This window comes from Sprattus sprattus (assembly GCF_963457725.1).
Source record: "Sprattus sprattus genome assembly, chromosome: 12".
In the NCBI taxonomy this organism is placed as follows: domain Eukaryota; kingdom Metazoa; phylum Chordata; class Actinopteri; order Clupeiformes; family Clupeidae; genus Sprattus; species Sprattus sprattus.
The window spans coordinates 26,483,298-26,500,736 of record NC_137910.1 but is presented as its reverse complement, the minus strand read 5'-3'; the positions used below and the strand labels follow the sequence as shown (position 1 = coordinate 26,500,736).

General features: G+C 40.3%; 1 protein-coding gene across 1 annotated transcript; it reads right to left on the bottom strand.

Moving 5' to 3' along the window:
• LOC308372998 (mucosal pentraxin-like) lies at positions 1–1,156 on the bottom strand (the record flags this gene model as incomplete). Its single annotated transcript, XM_080848382.1, has 3 exons — positions 1–526; positions 835–937; positions 1,099–1,156. 3 exons carry the CDS (start codon positions 1,154–1,156, stop codon positions 1–3), a joined length of 687 nt encoding a protein of 228 aa, XP_080704508.1.
• Positions 1,157–17,439: the final 16,283 nt, after the last annotated feature.

The window sequence follows — 17,439 nt, the reverse complement described above, 5'->3', positions numbered from 1 at the left end:
TCACTGACTATGAAGACAGCCATATATCTGATTGTCCTCAACTACAACATCCCCAGTGATGGTAAAATCAAGTGCCCTCCAGTTTATGACATCTCCAGGAGTGAAATTCAGGTCGCTAGCAAACTGTTGTAGCTCACAAGCAGACAGGACATAGTCCCACATATGGACATCAGTGATCATCCCTACGAATGACTGTTGTGCATTAAACCCCCCACCCACAGCATCTTGCTCTTGTCCCAGAACTATGCTTGGGGCTCCATCCAGATTACCTTTGAATCCAGCCTTCCTGGTGCTTGGATTCCCATTGATCCAGACCTGAGCCAATCCAGAGTTGGAATCCCAGGTGCTGCAGCTCGAGTACCAGGTGTTTGGCTCATCTGGTAGGCCCTTAAAACGAGAGGCTTGGCCACGTGCGAGAACTTCAAAATGGCCTTTATTTGCTGCTTTGATGAAAACAAAGTGATTGTCACTGCCAGCGGATGCCATTGAAAAGAGAGTGTAGGTTCGAGTAAGGTCGGTAAGGTACCTACAAAGAAAACAAAAAGCATGCTATTGATCATCATGTAAGGATTTTGTAGTGTACTGTTGGATACATGCTAATATGAGGGGAACACCATATAGGTTCTATGGTATGGAGCCTGAAATAAAGAGAAAAGTAGATTGCTTGCAAGTACCTGCAAGTGTCCATAGTTGTCCATAAAGGAACATATCAAGGGGACAAGAAGTAATAATAATTAAATAATTAAAAAAAGAATAAAACCAATTCTCAGCCATTATACGTCATTTTCTACAACTAAAGACAAGAGCCAAGCAAGTATATAGACCAACACCAACCTGAGGCAGACTGTTACGGAGGCAAATTTCACTCGTGATGGTAGGAGTGTGACATGAGCAGTATTGGTCTCCACTGGAAAGGTGAACATTTTCCCCGATAGATCTGTTCAGATAACAGTGATTAGGAAATAGCGATCTGATCAGGTGTTTGTTATAGTAATGTACTCTGAGGAACATTTTAAGGTATAGTATGTAAGGCTTGATCTTATTTATGTAGTTGAACATTTGGTTGTACAAGAACTTAAATACATGTATTTTCCTTACCTTGAGGAACAGCACAACAGGCTGCAAATAAGATGCTTATAACGAAAAGCTTCTGCATCTTTCAAAAGAGAACTGAAGAGAAATTATCTATTTAGTCAACATTTCCTTAAAACACACTTAAATAAAATGTATTTAGACAGGCCACATACACTAACTCTACTTGGTCAGTACCTCTACATTTTTTCCCTCTGAACTAATCCTCCTCTTAACTTACTACAAATTTTAAAAATACATGTTCTTCACTTATTGTGCTGGCAGAAATTGAGGCAAGCTTTTGTACTTACCCTTTCTATGATCTTATTAAGACTGGTTGACACTGTTCCTTCTCTTTGGCTTCTACTGAACTCCAGGACAGACTCCGTCTTATAAACCTAGTCCTCAAGGGGAGTGGTTAGCGGACAGGTCTGTGCGGTTTCCCCCAGAATAATGAATTTTTAATGTTGATGGACCCTTAAGTTTCCGTAGATTCTATTTTTTAAAGCTTTTACATGTATATTTCAGCAGTCCAATGCAATGATGGATTTTATTTCAGAAAACGTCCATATAATGCTTAGCCTGACGATGTCATAATCATAATTCTAGTCAGAATATGAGTCTGATACTGAACTATTGGGCTGTGGTTATGGGGCGTGTTTCAACGAACCAGGGGGAAAAAATGCCTCTTTGCTCAATTAGATACCTAGAACCAATCAGAGCAACGTAGTATGACCATCTGATACATTAAAACTTTAACCTGATCCCGTAGGAAGGACGGCAAAAACATCTTTTCGATAGACAAATGCCTTGATCGCGTTTCTCTGTTCCTCTTTTAAAATGAATACGCTGTCAATATCTGTTGAGATATGCCTGCTCACGTTACTTAATTAGCACTCAAGGCTAGAAGCTACCATTTGTTTCAATGTTTTTTTTGTCTACACGTTAGCATAACCTATCAATAATGGTCTAGAGTGCTTCAGTTAAGACCTACAATCCTCGGCAACATTCGGGTTGCACATATACAACTAACCGAGTCAATGTAGACATAAAAAAGTCGTGTAGATAGCATAATTTACATAAAATATGTCCCACTTACAAGCCGGATACGCCGCCATCTTTTGGAGGATTTCGAATTTGCCGCTGGATAATCTGTCCATCATCGTATAAAGCCCGCCCTGACAATTTGATTGGTCCGGCTTTATCTGTCCGATGAAACTCTCTCCCAACTAACTCAGAGCCAGACCAAATCTCCCTGACCAAAATTTTTGTGGGCGGGGTTTGGGCTGGTATCCAGGCTATATAATGCTGACAACATAAGCTACAATTTAATATCATTGGTTGAGACGTGTATGGCGCAGCACGTTATCACTTATACAGCTGAATAAACTGTGGTAAAATTGATTTAAAGTCGGTTCTAGTCATGATTTATCTTAATGTTGAGTCATAAAATCATGTTATTTGACTATCATATTCTTTCTCATCAGTGCCAACACCTGTCAAGTTAACATTTCTGAAATCCGGCAAAACCTGTATTTGTATAGCCTGTAAGGTTTAGCCCTGACAGATTTCAGATTACTTAGTCGGTATTACATCAAGAGGGCTGGAACACTCTCTCATAAGTGACACTGTTTCTAAAGGTTCAGACAAGGTGACAGTTTGAACCAGTTGTATGTATGTTGTTTTGTGTGATGGACATTTACAATATAACATTACATATAACATTTTATATGTACAGTTGTCATATTATACTATATGATAGGTGAAAATTCACCCTAGTTACCTCAGGACTCCGGAGCTGCGTATAAGTATATTTATTAATTCTTAGAAAAATAACAACAACAATTGCAATCGGGCTCCCCTCCCAGCACAAGGCTGTAAGTGAAGCAATATTGAACACATTGCACAAGGTTTATATAGACAGAAGTTTAGCGTTTAGCAGGGATAACCACGTGGTGGATCTCTGACGTCCGGGGCAAGGATGGAAGTTTTGCACAAGGTCGGAAGAAGCACAGTTTGACCCTTCTTATCACCTCTGGTCTAAACATGCTCTTTTACATATCTTACTCTGGTTGAGTAAGAGACATTTGACAGCCGCACTCCCCGATAAACGTAGCATATTATCCCTATCTCCTTTTCTCACTCTATTGTCTGTGTGCCTGTGTCCCACGGTCAATGTGCCAAGTTTGAACATCAGGTACATCAATTCCACGGAACCACTCCATTAAATCAAGTATGCTGACATTCCCCACCCAGACAGTGGGAGTCACCATGTTAGCTATGTAGGTGACTGGTAGAACAATTGCTTCTCTGTATAGGCTAAATATATCAATTTAACTGAGGAAACATGAATGCTTAAACTATGATTGGTTCCAATAATATTTGTATAAGGCACAAAGAGGCTTTGTTACTGAAGAACATACCATCACAGCTTAATTGATGTGTCATCTGCTCACACACACACACACACACACCAGGGACGTGCGGTCAGAGGAGGCAGGGGCGCAGAGCCTCACCTGTCATTTTGAAAAGTAAAAAAAAAATATATATATATATACACATATAAAATAAATATTCATATTTCTCTACTAATCTGTGGTATGGGTGTCATTTCTGCATGATTTTGATCATTTCGAGCATTTTTATAATCAATTTCTGGTTCCAGAAAACTGGGACGTGCGGTCAGGTGAGGCAGAAGTATTGGTGTCTATGGGCAGGGGAGGCAGTGCCTCACCTAGGATTGCGCCAAACTGGGTTTTGCTCATGCGTGCGCTTGCGTAGAACCTTTGAGTTGAGCTCAAAACACATTGAAAAAGCATCTAGGTGAGGCAGACAGTACCTCTGCCTCAATGAAGGGGGCGTGCGAGAGCGCACTTGTCGGGTATATGCTGGTTCTGACGTTGGCTTTCTTCTACACCAGTGGTTCTCAAACTTTTTTCAGTGACGTACCCCCTGTGAAATATTTTTTCAGCCAAGTACCCCCCTAACCAGCGCAAAGCATTTTTGATTGAGAAGAATATGTAATACACAGCGCTATGCCATCATTGTCTGATTTATTAAACTGTCAACACTGCAGATTGAACATTGAACATTGTTGCATTGAACTGAGTGCGTTTGCAATTATATTTTAGTAAGAAACTTGTGCTTGTGCTTCACTAAAAAACTTTGTCAGTCTTGGTGGTAGGGAGGCAACTGCTGTGATCAAGCTCTTCTCCCAGGCACAGTCTGTTTCTCTCCTTTGTTGTGATCACAGTCATTGCAGAAAAGGAAGTCTCACATAAATATGTGGAGGCAAAGGGTAGAAGCTGCTCCAAAGCTTTCTCTCCCAGGTCAGGGTGCTCCTGCTTCACACACATCCAAAACTGTGTGAGTGTGGATTTGGCAAACTTCATCTGGAGGCCACGGTCAGATGACACTTCCAGGAGTATTTCCTGATTAGTGAGTGGTAGCTTGCTTCCATATGCTTCGGACAAGAGAAATGGGTTTCTCACCCAATTCAGCTGTGTAGATTTCTCCTCCATGTCAGGAAAGTAGTCAATTGTGAGGTATAATACCTACTGAAAAAGGGAATGCATGAAGACAAAACAAGTCTTATAATGTTAGTTTATTCAACGTCTCTTTCAATAGACCAAAAGGCTACCTTGGCATCTTACGCGCAGGGATGGAGAGACATTACAGTCCATTAACATCACTGTCACTTGGCATGGTAGGTTTAATGACCTTGTTGTAATGGGTCTCGGCATCTTTGGAGCTAGAGAGCGACTTGGTCTCTCCTTTGAAGGTGATCAGGAGTGTCGCCGGGTGTCTGATACCATGACTTACCTTCGCTTCACGGAGTTTCTTTCTCACGTTGTTGAACATGGCTTTTTTGCGAGCTTCCTCTGATGTTAAATCCGGATAAATCCACACCCTCATCCCACGAAAGTTCATGGATCCCTTCTGTTTGGAAAGATTTATAATGGCTTGTTTCACTTGGAGACGCTGCATTCTGACAATCATGGCTCGAGGTGTGTTCTTATCTGGGCCTACTCGGTGCACGTTCTCTACTGCTGGATCCCGGGGAAGTTCATCCGATCAGAACATTTCCTTAAAAAAGGAAGTCATCAATGCAGTGCGATTTCCCTTTTCTCTGCCGTTGTCTAACCCAAATACACGCATGTTAAATTTCCTGCTGTGCATCTCCAAGTGCTCAATTTTATCCTTCAGTTTTAGTGGAGGACATAACAGCAATATTTTGGGGAAATCTTTCAAATGGTGATACAAGCGTGAAATTTGGTGCAAATCATCTTTGAAGGTCACTCTTCGATTTAGGAATGGGGGCCACTCGAAAATCAAAATGGCCGCCATTTATTTCAAGATGGCCACCATGGTTGGACTGATTTTGCATTTCAGCATAATCTTCGCCTATACTTTGTAGATGGCAATAATATCAGACTCCCATAGTATGTTTTTGAACATTTTCAAACAGGATTTACCAGTTATAACCATCTGAAACATTTCTAAAACATGTCATAGGCTAACTGTGTTATAGGTAATGGGAGAAACTACGTGAAGGTATTTGGGGGATATACAATTTAGGAGAACAGTAAAAATTAGTAGCTAGATTTGTGGCTAGTTGCTTTTTTTTCTTCTTTTTTTGCACTGTGGCATGCAACATTTCAAACCCAACCCCAAATAGTCGCTACATTTGTTCGCTAGTAGCTTTTTCAGACATCGAAAAAGACTAGAAGTGGCTGTCTGGTACTATATAAGGAGTAGCACTACCCTCTGTTCTCATTCCATATAAAAACCAACCTTTAAGCTATGTGGACAGTAAAAACAGTGCATAGCTAGATTTGTTTTTTGCTTCACTTATCCCAGAAGTCAGAACTTCTGCACTTACTGGAATCTGGAATCGTCAAGCCTGATGTAGAGCCACATGCTGACGCTATCATTATTGATGGGTCAGCCTTTATCAATGCAAACCCTCCACGTGGATCAAAAATGTTTAGGGACTATGCTGCAGGAGACATCCTTCCTAAGGTACAGGCATATTGTTCGAAGTACAAGCGAGATGTTATAGTCTTCGACGTTTACAAGAAATCCAGCCTGAAGTCAGAAACCAGAGCACAACGTGGGAAGGCCATTAGAAGAAGGGTAACAGAATCTAGTAAGGCTCCTTCAAACTGGAAAAAAATTCCTACGATATGGTGACAACAAGACTGAATTCTTTAGCTTTCTGGCAAGCAAAATATGTCAAGTAGTACAAGAAAGCACTATTGTGGTGACAAACGGAGAAGAGACAGTCAGCAACAAGCGTGAAATCACATAATTTTCAGACCTGGCCCCATGCTCCCAAGAAGAGGCAGATACGAGAATATATGCGACATGCAACAGCAAATGGAAGTAGCACAGTGACAATCAAAGCAGACAACACTTATGTTGTTATTATAGCAATATCCTGCTTCCAATCCTTCAAAGCAATACAGTAGGTCTGGAGAAGCTGTGGATTGCTTTTGGTCAGGGAGCTCATTCACGATGGATCCCAATCCATGACATCGTTTCAACAATTGGGACAGAAAGATCCCAGTGGCCTACCATTTTTCCATGCATTTAGTGGGTGTGACCAGTGGTGTAGTCCAGTGTATACACAGGTATACGAGTGTTACAGCCGGCTCGTGGTCGCAACATAACAACTGAGGCAGACAACAAAAGGTTTACTACAAAAAGCACGCGTGTTTATTCAGTCCAATACAATCTTAATGAAACCGGCAACGTGTCTAGGGGTTTAGACGTCGATATCCTGAGTCAGGTGTCCATTGATGCTTTTATTCCTACACCTCGTCAGGTGTAAGTAACCAGTCATCAATCATCCCAAACGTCCTACAGGCCATGCATGGCCATTGCAACGTCTGCAGAGGCGCAGTGGGTCGTAACAATGAGTATACCCACTTATTTTTCAGTCAGCATTGCGTATACCCACTTCTCAAACCAGGGTGTTTATCCTGTGCTGTATGGGCTGCTTAAAATAAGAGTATAGCTGCTTCTCCAGGGACCACTACACCACTGGGTGTGCCGTTGTGTCTGCATTCCGTGGCAAGGCTAAGAAATCTGTATGGCAAACATGGAATGTGTGTGATGAAGTGTCAGGGTCATTTACCAAGCTCAGTCACTGGCCCACAACCATTGATGATGTGACCTCCAAATGCTGGAGAGATTTGTGGTCATAATGTATGACCGATCAAGTGCAGCCACATCTGTGAATGAAGCACAACTGCATTTGTTCGCCCGCAAGCAAAGGCCATATGATGCCATACGACCAACAAGTGCAGTCCTCAAGGAACACATAAAACGTGCAGCCTACCAAGCAGGAGCTGTCTGGGGCCAAGCAACTGTCACTCAACCAATTTTGCCAAGTCCTGCAGAATGAGGATGGAAACTGCAAGGACAAAGGTGGTTTGCTGCAAGTTGCCAGGAATTGGCAAAATGCTCACGCAAAAACAGCTGTACTAATGGCAGGTGCAAATGTTTCCGTCTGACTCTGTCTGGTACAGCCTTGTGCAGCTGTGAATGTCACTGAGACGTTTTAGGCCCAGTTAAGTTCTTTTGACTTGACACTGAAACAATTGCAATTTCAAACTTTTTCTAGCAAAGTAATCGCCTGTAAAATTCGATAAAAAAATGGGGCACACAGGGCGTTCAGCTTGAATTTCTTCTCGAATAATATTGCGGATAATATCCGCAAGCTCTGATTGATTTTATTGAGCTGCCAGCTATCTGGCCTGAGGCTAATATACATTATGTTTAGGGATGGTGAAATCAACAAGTTGATTGGCAGAAAACAGAATCTCAACAATAAAGAACTACAGTTGAAAATTAACACTGAACTAGTCACAGATCCAACAATCATATCTACAAAACTGAACACCTTCTTTCTCGACTCTGTTTATGAAATAACCCAACTTTTTAATTCACCTAGGTACCCCACTTGCCCCATTAATAATGCACAGCCAGTTTTCCACCTACAACAAATAACCGAAACAGAAGTATCAAATACCATCAGTGGCTTAAAAAATTCTAAGGCCATGGATATCTATGGCCTTGATGCTAATTTCTTAAAAAGGCACAAAGAGACTCTTGTACAGCCTGTGACATATCTGATTAATCAGTCCTTAAGACAATCCATTGTACCATCAGCATGGAAGATGGCTCTCGTCACACCCATTTTTAAATCAGGTGAAAAGTCAGATATCGGGCAATCACACCCATTCGTCACACCCATTTTTAAATCAGGTGAAAAGCCAACTATTGGGCAATCAGTATCCTGCCTGTTGTTTCTAAAGTAGTCGAAAAGTGGGTGGCTAAATTACTGATTAAACATCTCAATCAAAGCAATAATTCACTCCACCCTATGCAATTTGGGTTTAGGTCCCATCACTCAACAGAAACAGCCAATTGTTTGTTTTTGGAAAAGGTTAAAGGCTACCTAGATAGGAGTTCTTATGTTGGTGCTGTCTTCCTAGACCTAAAGCGAGCTTTTAATACTGTTAATCATGAAGTTCTTTTATCTAAACTAACACATTTTAATTTCTCTGAGCAAGCTCTCAACTGGATGAAATCATTCCTGTCCAGTAGAAAGCAATTTGTTCGTATTAATGATTCAAAGTCCCCACTCTGTGAATGTCCAGTAGGGGTCCCCCAAGGCTCCATACTTGGTCCAATTCTTTTTACACTTTATATAAATGATCTGCCAGAGGCATGTAAAAATGTTGATATTCAGATGTATGCAGATGATGCTGTAATCTTTACACATGCTGAGAACTACCAAGAGATAGCACCCACACTTACATCTGCAATGGCTCACATTGATGACTGGCTCAATCTAATCTAATCTTACAATCTAAATTCTTTGCCTCTCTCTGCCCAACGATATCATGGTCTATGTAAGGTCCTCTTATTATAGGTGGTGATTTCAATTCTGGTTGTGACCCTATAGTGGATCGATCCAATCAACCTCTCCCTTCAGATAAAAACATATCCGCAGCCTTGAGGGACTTCCAATCTGAGCTTGGTATAACAGATATATGGCGCCTAGTCCACCCAGATGTTAGAGAGTACTCTTTCTATTCCGGGGCTCATAATTCCTACTCAAGGATAGACTACATAATGATGTCGTCAAATTTGATCCAGAATGTTATTGAGATCAAAATGAATAGTATTTTAGTAAGTGATCATGCTGCAGTGTCTGTCACATTTCCTCCCCCCCCAACCAACCCGTGCAAATCCAAACAGTGGCGACTCAATACAATGCTACTCAAAAATGAAAATTTTACGTTGCTCATTAAAGATAAAATGAAGGACTTTTTTTTAGATAAATTTATCGCCACTGTCTGGGAGGCTTTTAAAGCGACATGCAGGGGTTGGTTAACCCTCTATACCCCAATAGAATTCTAGAACACGGCAGCAAAATCCCACGAAAAACAGAGATTTCCTTCATTTTTTGTTATTCTGTAAACAAACAGTTACAGTTAGAAAACAAAAGAAAAATTATAATTTCACGTTTGTTTTGTTTGAAAGGGCATACATTCTTTCTTCATATGATATCAAATATGTATTAGTGACTTCTACAAATATTAAAATACAAATCATTACATACACCCTAAAGTTCAAATTCATAAGTTTTGAACCGTTCAGCAGATGTAGTTATTATATTTAATATATTCTTAATGTATTTAATTAGTATTTGTTATATATTTTGTAAATAAATGAATAAATATTAAAATATTAACACTACTTAACCATACAGATTACCAAATTTTTTGCTACTACTACTACTGTTCATCTGATCCAGCCTTACAAGTGTCCTATGTGGCAGACACCAATGCCATGAAATAAGTATGAGGAGTTATGCAGATACCTACCCTGTTCAAACCCAGGGATAGCAGACTCTGGTGACAAGCTTCAGAAATTGAGACCATTACAGTTTTTTTCCAATCATTTTCACACTTGGTTCAATACCATGTACTCTTTCTCAAAACACTTAACACATCCAGCAGTAGACTAACTAAATGGGATACTTTTCCATTGCTTAGATACAAAATGCAGTCAATGACCACTTCCAAAATTCATAGATACCTCTCGCTGTTCCTTTCCCCCCTTGTCCTCACTTCTCTTTGCTGCCACAGCACCCTCACTCACTTCTCTACCCTCAGATGAGGTGGAACAACTGACATCCTGACACATAAAAGAAAAAAAACGATCCTATTATTGTAAGCCATCACAGTGGAAGTCATTATTGTTTCATCCATTTTTATGTCAATTGTTTTATGCCACAACATCAGCTCAGTATCCCAGTGTGTAGGCCTACTACATACGGACAAGCTATATTACATCTACTATACATTTTTGTAGTACTGATGTCCTATACCTTGGTCCTGATTTCATTGTGATTAGCTTTTCTACAGCATAAAAGCTGTACAAGCTTAAATTGTAACATCACAACATATTACTAGTTGGCTGTCGAATAATCTGCTGAATACCATTTCAATATGAGGTTTTCAATATTCAATGATGACCTTGCTATTGATTGTAGCTACCGTTGTTACCATGAGCTTACAGCTCAAAACAAAGGAGGGTTTTTTTTTTTTTACTATACATGTTATTTATGTTATTTATCTAGGGTTAGGGTTATATATCAGTTTAGTAAGTGATGAGGCTGAGTCAATAGCTGGCTATCAACCAACTCCAGACGAACTCCTCAGACTAACGTTACCTCAGTCAATGTAGATATAGCTAGCAAGTTAGCTGGCAAACTGGTCATGGAAATTGAGATGACGATAAAAATTGTAAGACATTTCTTCTGAAAACCAGAAAACACAGCCGATTACCCACGTCGTTTATTTGTGCAAATAATAGCTCTCACCCACAGACACGGGTGCTTCCTTCGTAGGTTGCAAAGTCACGAATTGACCGCCATTTCCACAAGTGAGGTAACGTGAAAATCAGCTTTACTGAACGTCCCTCAAAGACCAATTATTAAATGTTACATATCTTTGCTAATAAAAGTGTCATGGGTTTACAATCTATTCAAACATCACTGATCTAGCTATGACTTTTGTCTATGTATACGATGAGGCTGGTGCTATTTGTAAACCAACACTTCTCAGTTACTGCCATACGAAGACGTTACTGGCAAGTTAGCTAGTCAGAAATAAACAGGAGGATACTTATATTTCTATTTGAATACGGTTTTTTATTTTTGACTTCTCAAACAGGATCGTTACTGTCATACAAACGTGATTAGTCGTCGTCATTGGTGCACAAAAATACGGTATCATCCAGTGAGAAGAACAGATGTAGATGTCTCTGATCTCTAGCCTTTACTCAAGAGACACTGTAATCTTCAAGCGATCTGTCAGTAGCGAGGTTAAATTAGCAAATACTTAAAAAAAACCTATGACAGCATATCCAGTTTCCGGTTTCAAAATAAAAGTAGGATGTTAATCTATCCATTAGCGGGGTATTTTTTCATATATTAATGTTGTAGTATAAACACTGTGTCTTTAAAAGTTACGGCCGTCGACGGCCGCTATGGGAGAATACAAGAAGGCCGTCGACGGCCGCTATGGGATCTAGAGGGTTAATTAGTTTCTCTTCGGGAGAGAATAGAAAACACAGAGAGGCGAAATCAAAATTAAACTTCGAGCTCAAGACTCTAGAAGAGCTGCATATGCGAGATCCATCCAACTTAGATCTAAGGAACTTACTCCTTACTGCCAGGGCGAATTTGCAGAAACTTGTACATGAGGAGACAGCTTTTGCTCTTTTCTGTTTGCGAAAAACATTCTTTGAATCCGGAGACAAAGCAGGGAAAATGCTAGCTAACAGACTGAAACAAATAGAAAACAGACAGATTATTCCCGCTATAAGAGATGAGCATGGCATGCTACAGTGTGATGCAGCTACAATTTATGAATCTTTTAAGAATTATTATTGAAATGTATATAGCACAGAGAATAACTGTAGTGAAGAAGCCTTAGATTGTTATTTTTTTGGAGGATTTAACCTCCCCACTGTCAGTTCTGCTGATAGAGCTATTATGGAGGCACCTGTTACGCAAAGCGAAATTAAGATCGCAATCATGAAGATGGCATCAGGAAAAACTCCAGGGGACGACGGGCTGGGAATAGAGTTCTATAAATGTTTTAGAGAACAGCTTTCACCATATTTAATGTTGTTATTTAATGAAATATTAGAATCTGAATGCATGCCTCCTTCTATGAGCCGGGCCATTATTTCATTGTTGCCTAAACCTGGCAAAGATCCTGCCTCGATGGCTAACCATCGCCCTTTAAGCCTTCTAAACTGTGATTATAAAACATTGGCCAAGATACTAGCACTCTGCCTGGAGAAGGTGGTACCATCTGTAGTGCATCTAGACCAAGTTGGCTTTATTCCAGGCCGCCAGTCTTCGAACAACATGAGGAGGGTTTTTCAGATTATGGTAAAAGCAAGTTCTATTAATTCGCCAGCAATTGCAGCATCTTCAGATGCTGAAAAAGCCTTTGATCAAATAGAATGGGCATATTTACTGCATACGCTTAAAAAAAATGGTTTTGGACCCAAGCTTATAAGCTGGGTAAAGGCCACAACCTGGATAGTCGCAAGCCTTCACCATTTTTTTACACTCAGCTTTATGTCAATTTTATCAAATGTTGTCTCAGTTTTCATCGTTTTCCTGTGACGGACGTTTCTCTCAGGCAACTTTGGCGAATCAAACTTTGGCGAATCAACTTTCGCGAATCAAACAGGTAGGCCCTAGCTGTGAGGGGAAAACCATTTCACCATCATCTTTATTGCCACAACCTGGATAGTCGCAAGCCTTCACCATTTTTTTACACTCAGCTTTATGTCAATTTTATCAAATGTTGTCTCAGTTTTCATCGTTTTCCTGTGACGGACGTTTCTTCTTGAAAATCAATTCATCCTTTCTTACTTATGCCCAACTAGCAGCGGTTATTAGTAAGAAATGGTAAGACAGAGCCACACCTGCTTCATGTCCGGAAGTAGACCAGCAAAAAAAGCAAGTCTATCATCAGGTGTGGTCTCTAATATTTATGCTTTGTAAGACTGCCCCTAATGCCTACTCTCCTATCCAGTTGGTCTGGGAGCATGACTTGAATATCTCTTTGGCCTCATTTATAAAACTTACTTACGCACAGATTTGATCTTAGAGTGTGCGTGCGATCAAATCCACGTCAAAGTACAGATTTATAAAAACCGTCTTAGACGTGGAAAAGGACGTATCTCTACGTCTGGTTCTAGTTTGCGTAAGTACATTTCCTTGTGGCAATACTGGAGTACTGCAGGAATTCAGAACTCTCCGAGGGCCGACAGCCGACGCGCAGTTTCATAATCATCATCATCGTTAGCACCACCGTCACCATTTGGGCTAATGGTGAAAGGCCAAATTAATGTTTCACTCAATAAAATCAATCAAACTATTAGAATAATTCACACATGAATGAGATTCACGTCTTATAGGTATTCCGTTTTAATTTCACAAGTGTGAAACATTTTGCTCAAACTATAGCCTATAAAAACTTTTTTAACAACTGTCTGTTGTTGTTGTTCTCGTACATGTCTGTCAATATGTGTCATTGTGTTTATATGTTTAAAAAAATATATAAATGAATATATACAGCCGCGGAAAAAATTAAGAGACCACTTCAAAATTATCAGTTTCTCTGGTTTTACTATTTATTGGTATGTGTTAAAGTAAAATGTACATTTTAGTTTTATTCTATAACCTACTGGCAACATTCCTACCAAATTTCAAATAAAAATATTGTCATTTAGATCATTTATTTGCAGAAAAATGACAATTGGTCAAAATAGCAAAAAAGACGCAGTGTCTTCAGATCTCGAATAATGCAAAGAAAACAAGCTCATATTCATTTTTAAACTACACAATACTAATGCTTTAACTTAGGAAGAGTTCAGAAATCAATATTTGGTGGAATAACCTTGATTTAAAATCACAACTTTCATGTGTCTTGGCATGTTCTCCACCAGTCTTTCACATTGCCGTTGGGTAACTTTATGCTACTCCTGGCGCAAGAATTCAAGCAGCTCGGCTTCTTTTCATGGCTTGTGACCATCCATCTTCCTCTTGATCACATTTCAGAGTTTTTTTTATGGGATTCAGGTCTCGAAATTGGGCTGGCCATGACAGGGTCCTGATCTGGTGATACTCCATCCACACCTTTACTGGCCTGGCTGTGTGGCATGGAGCATTGCCCTGCTGGAAAAAACACTTCTCAGAGTTGGGGAACATTGTCAGAGCAAAAGGAAGCAAGTTTTTCTTCCGGGACAACGTTGTACTTTGCCTGGCTGAGGTTTGTAAAAGACCATAAGGATTGAACCAAAGCGGACTGGAGGGTCTCCTAGTTCGTCTTCTCTGATGAGTCCAATTTTCAGCTTTGCCCAACACATGGTCGTCTGATGGTTAGACGGAGACCTGGAGAGGCCTACAAGCCACAGAGTCTTGCACCTACTGTGAAATTGGAGATAAAATAAATGCAAATAAATGATCTAAATGACAATATTTTTGTTTGAAATTTGGTAGGAATGTTGCCAGTAGGTTATAGAATAAAACAAAAATGTACATTTTACTTTAACACATACCAATAAATAGTAAAACCAGAGAAACTGATAATTTTGAAGTGGTCTCTTAATTTTTTCCGCGGCTGTATATGTATATACATTGAAGAAAAGAATAACTAAAATAATAATAACAAAAATAATAAATAATACATTAAAAAGGGGGGGTTCTCTGGATTCCTAGATTATGGATGTTTGTAAGTATTAGGCTGTGTGTGTGTGTGTGTGTACAGACTTAAGATACTAGTAGGGGAGTAAAATTGTGTGCATCTACTTATTATTAGTGTGACGCTTTAGCATGCAAATTAATGGGAAAACTTTTAGATATCGGCCCTAAAAATCGGCCAAAAAAATATCGGCAGCCCATTTCGGCTATCGGTTAACACTGACCTCTAAGTATCGGCATCGGCATCGGTTATAGAAAAACCCATATCGGTCGACCTCTACTGTATACCAGCCTAAACCCCGCCCACAAAAACATTTGGTCGGGAAGTTCGGTCTGGCTCTTCGACCGTTTGGGAGAAATTTTTCCTGGTAGAAAACAGTACAGCCAATCAAAGTGCCAGGGCGGGCTTTATACGATGATGGACAGATGATCAAGCGGTAGATTCGAAATACAACAAAGATGGCGGCATCTCGTGAGCCTGTTAGTGCAGATATTGACGGCGCATTCATTTTGAAAGAGGAACAGAGAAACGCGATTTAGGCATTTGTCGATCGAAAAGATGTTTTTGCCGTCCTTCCTACAGGATCAGGTAAAAGTTTAATGTATCAGATGGTCATACTACGTTGCTCTGATTAGTTCTAGGTATCCAATTGAGCGAAGAGGCATTTTCTTTCCTGGTTCGTTGAAACACGCCCCATAATCACAGCTCAATGGAGCAGACTCAGACTCATATTCTGACTAGAATACATCGTCATGCTAGTGGAAACCAGTGCTGTAGTGGTAAAATTAGAGGTGGGTAAACTATGAATTTTGAGATCAGACAGTCCTCGACCCGATGAAACACAGCGCAAAGCATCGCAACACAAAGCGTCGCAACTCCGTTAGGCTGACCTGACTATATTCCATTGTGTTATCAGTTAAAGTCATATTAAATCAATGACAGTGAATAGATGTGTTTGGAGTTTGTAGGTGATAAAATGTCAAGAAAACAGTTAAGAAACTTAGGTGTAGGCCTCACAAAAATGAAGGGGGAGACAAAAGAAAGAACCTCTATAGGACCTGAATAAAAAATGAAGGCCTCTGGAAACAGGCCCAGGGTATTACAGCTGAAAAGTATAATATAAAAAAAAAACATGCTGCAGTTAAACACCTGCCTTGCATGGGCGTGTTCTCGGGTTCATGCCTCTCCTGTGCTTCACCAGCCAGGACTTCACATACTGTGTTGGATTGAACACTCATGTAGACTCTTCTTCTACACTTATATTTGACCATGACTGCGAAAATGGAAGATTCTATAGCTAAGCTAAAACATTTCACGTAGCTATGTCTAACTGGCTTGCAAAGAATCTGTCTACAATTTTCAATGAATTAGCTTGATATGCGTGAGGATAATTACTCATGCATCTTCAATGGCTGAAAGAATTTACTTTTTATTACTAGAAATGAGAACCCAAAATAGTGGCAAGTTGCAGAGGGGACGCTGCTCCTCAATGATGGCCATGCTCAATCATTGAGACATCAGAAAAGATTGGGAGAGCTAAGACTATAATAACTCTTGATACTTCCTTGTAACATCAGACTATCCATTGAAAGCCTCCCTTTGTTGATCTTAAATAAAATCATAACTACTCAACGAATCCCCGAACTCAGAATCTTCTGAAAGACACTTCATCTTATAACTGCATGAAATGCAAAAGTTAAGAAAGGAAAAAGAGTGAACTGCAGTCAAGTTGTCATTGCTTGTGTCAAACCTTTGTGAATTTGTTGTAACATTAAAACAGGAGACAACTTACTCCTTGTAGAAGACTGATGCTCGAAACTCCAGTGGTGTCCTCAGGTGAACGAAACTTGCGGAAGATCAATTGCGCGCAATTCCAGGATGCTTTATTTTCAGTGGTTGCTGAATTAAATCTTACCCAGATACAACAGATACAAGATATACGTTTTTTTACGCCCATTTCTTTTTTTTCATTGGCTGATAAGTGGCACCTCACGGCAGAACTGCAGGGGATTCGGTGAGACGTGCTCGATTCCTCCATGGTGAGGGCAGCGCAACCAGGTCATGTTCGCTGCAGCACATTAGCCAAGGGTTTTTTTCAGCGTGAGAAATACGATGTGTGGTGGGAGTGTGTGACAAAAGACTGAAATGAGTGGCTGTCACGCTCAATGCGTGACACTTGAGAGCCCTGCAGTCCCGCTCTCGAGATGCTCTTTCAGTGCACTGTCAAGTGAGGCAACGACGTCCACCAAGCCACGGAATATCCCTGGGTTATCAGGGTTCTCGCTCTCATCATGACCACGCAGGGCCAACTCAAATGCACCACAGAACTTAGCACAGTCTATTATTCTTGAGAGAATGTGTCTGTTTTTCCTTACTTCCTCATTATGTTTTCGATTTCCAATTCGGTACCCTTCATCGAGCTGCTCCGTTATACTCAGTTTTCCAAAGAGGCTTAGCTTCAGGCTGTTAGTTAGATGGCTGCGGCAAGATTCGTGCTTCTTACATTTCTTGGTGAAGTGCTTTAGATCCCTCATCCCAGTTGTAGTCCAGAGTGTTTCAG